Source organism: Sprattus sprattus (genome assembly GCF_963457725.1).
Source record: "Sprattus sprattus genome assembly, chromosome: 4".
NCBI lineage: Eukaryota > Metazoa > Chordata > Actinopteri > Clupeiformes > Clupeidae > Sprattus > Sprattus sprattus.
The window spans coordinates 45,929,257-45,934,472 of NC_137923.1; the positions used below are offsets into that span (position 1 = coordinate 45,929,257).

Below are 5,216 nucleotides of genomic sequence, written 5' to 3' on the forward strand. Positions count from 1 at the left end.
CTCCTTTGTACGTCGCTTTGTATAAAAATGTCTGCTAAAATGATTAAATGTTTACGTAAATGTCCATATTTTAGGTGCATTTATGGAAAATCAAATAAAACAAAAAGTGAGTCTGTGTGTGTTTCCATCTGCTGTGTCTGGCAAATGGACGCTATCCTAATCAAGAGAGGAGTTGTGAAAAGTTGTGGGTAGTTAAAACCACATAACATTTTTCCATCTCTGTTCTCTTCCTGGTTCTTTCCGTGCATGTCTTGGAACTAGTCAAACCAGTCGGTGCTCTTTGGGTTGTCTTGTACTGGAAATGGGCCCACAGAAGAAGAACTACTGGGCAGGTATATGAGGCACAAACAAATAACTGGAATGCCAAGCGTGCATATAGTAGTAGTAATTCAGACTATAAAACTCTGTCCACTGGTGGCTGAGAGCATTGTGAGTAAAACCGGAGCACTGAACTCGTCTCCATCTTCTCATGTGCTGACCCTGCAGCAGGCCCACCATTCCCTGTCTTCACTTACCAGTGGTACAGTATGTGTTTGGGTTCTTCTGCCCTCATTCATGTTTTGCAAACAATCTTAAAAAATATAAAAATAACGATTACCATTTTTATTATAATATTAATATCATAATATCATCCACTGGATAATGCATGTGTATGAACTGTATAATTTAATATAGTAAAATAACAATGCATTTATTTTATGCCTTTAATTACAGCTTGGACTGTGTACAAGGACAACAAGGTAAGTCCCTCACATTAGTGATGCTATTTCTTTTTCATTTCAGTCGATGAACATTAATAATTCTCAAGTAAATAGTGTAAATACACTACACAAATAGAAATTATTAATTCATTCATTCAGGTAATACTAAAATTGAATTAATTAAAATAGTCGTTTCCAACGCTCTCTGTCCCACAGGATGCAGGTTCTTCTTTTCCTCAGTGTCCTCCTGGCTGCAGCCTGCGCTGCACGTAAGTGTCACACCTTGCTATGTATATATGTATATAATTCATGTATTGTGGTCCATTAGATGAAACACAGAGGAACAGAAACAGAGGTTTCTGAGGAAGTTGATCCACTCATTGGAATGTTCTTGGTGACCAAGTGGCATTTGTTCTCTCTCCTTTCCAGCCTCGTACTTCTCCTTTTCCCCAGCTGTGGGGTCAGGGTCTGGATCCTCTTACTTCATCACGGGGATGGGCCGCATCACCGCCGTCAGAACATGGGAGAATTATAATAATTACATCCGTGGGTAAGGCAAGCACCTGTGAAGCTCTATGAGTGTGATAAAAATAACCAAGGGATCTTTGGAGATCACCCATTTCAGCAGTCTTCATATTCTGAAACCACATTTGTTTATGTTCTAACTTGTACTATTTAACATTTCACAGGTGCTGTTTTTTTGTTGCATATCATGTTGAATTTTGGTTATTATTTAATTTCAAGAATTTTTGTCAGCTATTCAGATGAGTGTGTTTATATTGTATATGTGTGGTGTCAGAAACATGTTAGATAATAGAATGTGGTCATGTAACACTGAGCGATGACAAATAAATATCCTGTGACAAATATTCTTTTTTGCTATGAGCCTTCTCTGGCCTTTTTGTTCAAAAGGAAATGATCAAATAACCAGAAAATGTTGTGACTTTCTGTATTGACGTTCCATTTCCCCAACGTTGTGGTTTCCTATTCTTTAGCATCCAGCTCCGTTATGGGTTTGAATGGTCACGTGTTGCGGGCTACACAAGCGGCACCCCCAAAGAGATTGAGCTGTTCGACGACGAGTTCATTGTTCAGATCTCCGGCAAGTACGCTCACTACATCCAGACCCTGATGATCGTCACCAACAGGGGCCGCTCCCTCAATGCTGGACAACCATCTGGACACAGCTTCAACATGTATGCCAGCCATCCGATGGCCGAGCTCCGTTTCCTGAGCGGTCGCTTCCACGGGGGACTCACTGCCATCGCCTCTCACTGGGCCGTGCTCAGCACACCCACCAATGGTACTGCAGATTAGCAGAAGAGAATGAAGACCCACCTGCCCTCTACTGCACTTCCCCTCTTGAAGGATCTTCTTGGTCACATTTATCAAACCTCCTGGCTGTGTTTTGGAATTTTGAAATATCTCGCACTCTTCTGTCATCAGGAGTTTTTCTGTGTTTCACATCCAAATGCATGGTTATGAACACTTTAGTCTGGCTCTTTGCTTTTCTTTCCACTAGTCGGTCATGATGTGTTTATTGAGACCATGAGTCTGTCTACCTTGGGAGGACACCATGCTTATTATGTGCCGAACAGCCAGAAGTTGTGTTTCTTGTTGCAATGACCATCAGCATATGTTCAGTAAATATCCTTAAATAGGCACTCATGTTTCCTCTGTGTCCAGTTTAACATCCTCACCTTTTCAAGGCTAAAATGAACACCGAAATAGCTTCTGTGAATGAGTTGGCAATGAAATGGTTAAACTTCATGTCCATATTTAAATGGGTGTGGGTGACCTTCTGGTGTATTTCTATTGAGCTTGTCTTTCAATCATTCTGTTGGTTTTTGATTTTGTTATTTTAGTTTGGGAATTGCAACTTTCTACACGATAATATGATAATATCAAACTTCCTTCAAAACTCTCCTCTGCCATGTTCAGAACTGCATAACTCTTACTTGAATTAAGCCGCCAGAGATTGGTCTGTGATAAAGTCCTGAAATAATGCTCATGATTAAAAGTCTTGGCACAGAATGTCTCTTATGTGATCCTTAAAATAGAACTTGAATGAAATATTAAATGTGATATGTCATCTCGATCTATCATGGGTCATCAAAAACTATGATGCATATGGACACCTATTCATATCAACATCCAACTGACTGCATTAAATGTGACATCTGACAACTTAATCATGCATTTCCATTCATAATACTCAGTGACACAACCAATGTATAATTAAGTTAATTACTTGATCTTAAGTAAATGACTTGATCTTACAGTAGGTAGGGTCAAGGATGTCATGAATCCTCGTGATTTTTAGATGATTGAAAGTATTTTTCATGTTGGACTGGAACACAACATGAGTGTTATCTGAGTGATATGATATAATAAAAGAAGCCCTGCAATATTGGATTAAATGTGAAAGACCTTTTAGGATGTTCTTGTCTGTTATTGAGACCTGTTAAACAGTCTTGAAAGTAGCTATGGAATAGCTATTGTGTACAATGCATAGCTTGGATATTTAGGCTGTTGAATATGATCATTCTCGTTATGAGATGTTGTTAAATGAACAAGCACTCCAGTTAAAGGTCAGAGCCCAAATATCCGTGCGTCCTCACTGTGCAGGTCTAATTGTTTGGTCATTCACCCTGATTGCCAGAGGAGGGTGACAGAAAGCTACTTCTACACTTTCTAGCTGCACTGGCTGAATCTCGAGTACTTTAAAGATAAACATAAAGCACACGACATAGATACGTACCGTTTACAGGCACAATGTTACATTTTAAATGGATGCCGGATTCAGATATGGTAAAAGCAAGAAATATTTAAATACATATTGTTGACTGTACCAAACACCCTTGAGAGAAAGTAAAAAAACAACAGAGACATGTTCAAAAGTGAGAATCTTGGCTCAATGTAGAGAGACAATCTGTTCCACGCCGACATGAAAAAATGCTTTGTTTGTGTTTGCATCATATCCATGATCCTCTTGGTCTCAGGGTTTTACATGTGTGGCGCTGGTTATTCATGCTATTCTACCTCACATTTATCTTTCCTAATGGAAATGATCACTGCAAAATATATCCACTGGTAACACTTTCTGACAAAGCCTAATGGTTGAAAGTGAAGCAAAATAGAGACATTGAATCATTACTAAAAACGAGGACTGCTTCTGATGAGTACATGTTGTCTCTTCATGCACATCATCAGGAATTTACAGGAATGTCATCTTCATTACAATAGCTTGCTGATGTAGGCGCTGGTATCATCACAGTTTCACAGTAACTGAAGTGAAGTGGACTGTGAATTACCAGTCGACTAAAGATCATGACCAGACACCATGTTCTCTGCAGTGGGTGCACCAGTGGGTGCTCTTTGAGTTGTCTTGTGCCCAAGTACTGGAAATGACACCTCCTCAAAAGGAATGCTGGGCAAATATGCAACATAAAAGAATACCTGGGGCCGTATTCACAAAGCCTTTTATCTTACCACTAGGAGTGCTCCTAACTCGCGCTAAAACCTTTTACGTAGGAGTAATTTCTTAAAAGTGATTCACAACGGCTCTGAGACCTACTCATACTAAGGATAATACCAACTCCTAAGCTTAAGATAAAAACTCCGTTGCTATGGATGACGTCGCTTCTCATGCACGAGTTTAGAAGGGGTGAGGACGGTGATTGGTTGTTGACAGGCTCTCTCATTAAAAACTCATTCGTGACGTCTCTCTAACAATCCCACTATATCGACTGAAAATAAGAGAATAACCTAGGCTTCAAATTAAGTCATATTAAATAGTTATGGACAGTGCAGTTAGCAGAATGCACACGCATGATGACAAGTTTGTGCATCGAACGGGAATGACACTTAGCACGTTAAGAGAAATATAAAGCGATCAATATAAAATATGGCAATTGCATGTAATCAAGGCAGTAGCCTAATAATTAAAGCACCCAGCAAACTGTTAGGATATTATATTTCCAGCCCTTGACCACTTCAAATATCAGCACATACGGCCCTTCAAGCCCTCCAATCTTAATTGATCAAAGCGAAACGAACGTGAACCGTAGCCTAGGCGAAAGCCTACTGGTCCCAATAGCCACTGTCACCCCAGCGGCATCCAGCTGGTAAGTTCTCAAAAACCTGCGACCGCTCTCCGTTGAAATGCACCAGTCATCGGTACATCCAGGCCACGGTGGACGAATTATTGTAATGTGTGTCCCGTCACTGGACATTCCTGCGATCGCCATGGAATTTACTTTGATATTGTGTAATAGGCGATTGTCTGGATAAACTGTTGTATGATGTGGGGTCTACAGTGCGTTGATAGTTTGATGAATTAAACGGCTGACTGATGATTCCCAGTGTCGTCAGTTGCGTTTTCCGCGAAGCCAAACAAAAATCTTTATGTTTCCAAACATTTCACTTCGGGACACATCGTTGTTTAAAGGCGTCATTGCATCCCGCGCTAATTCTACGACAATATTAATACCTTCACGGTTTAAGCAATGTCTT

The 5,216-nt window shown here is 40.1% G+C and overlaps 1 protein-coding gene across 1 annotated transcript; it reads left to right on the forward strand.

The window, feature by feature from the left end:
• Window positions 1-918: 918 nt before the first annotated feature.
• LOC308363767 (zymogen granule membrane protein 16-like) lies at window positions 919-2,193 on the forward strand (the record flags this gene model as incomplete). Its single annotated transcript, XM_080836617.1, has 3 exons — window positions 919-970; window positions 1,131-1,251; window positions 1,697-2,193. The coding sequence occupies 3 exons, from the start codon at window positions 919-921 to the stop codon at window positions 2,016-2,018; spliced, it is 495 nt and encodes a 164-aa protein (XP_080692743.1). The 3' UTR covers window positions 2,019-2,193.
• Window positions 2,194-5,216: the final 3,023 nt, after the last annotated feature.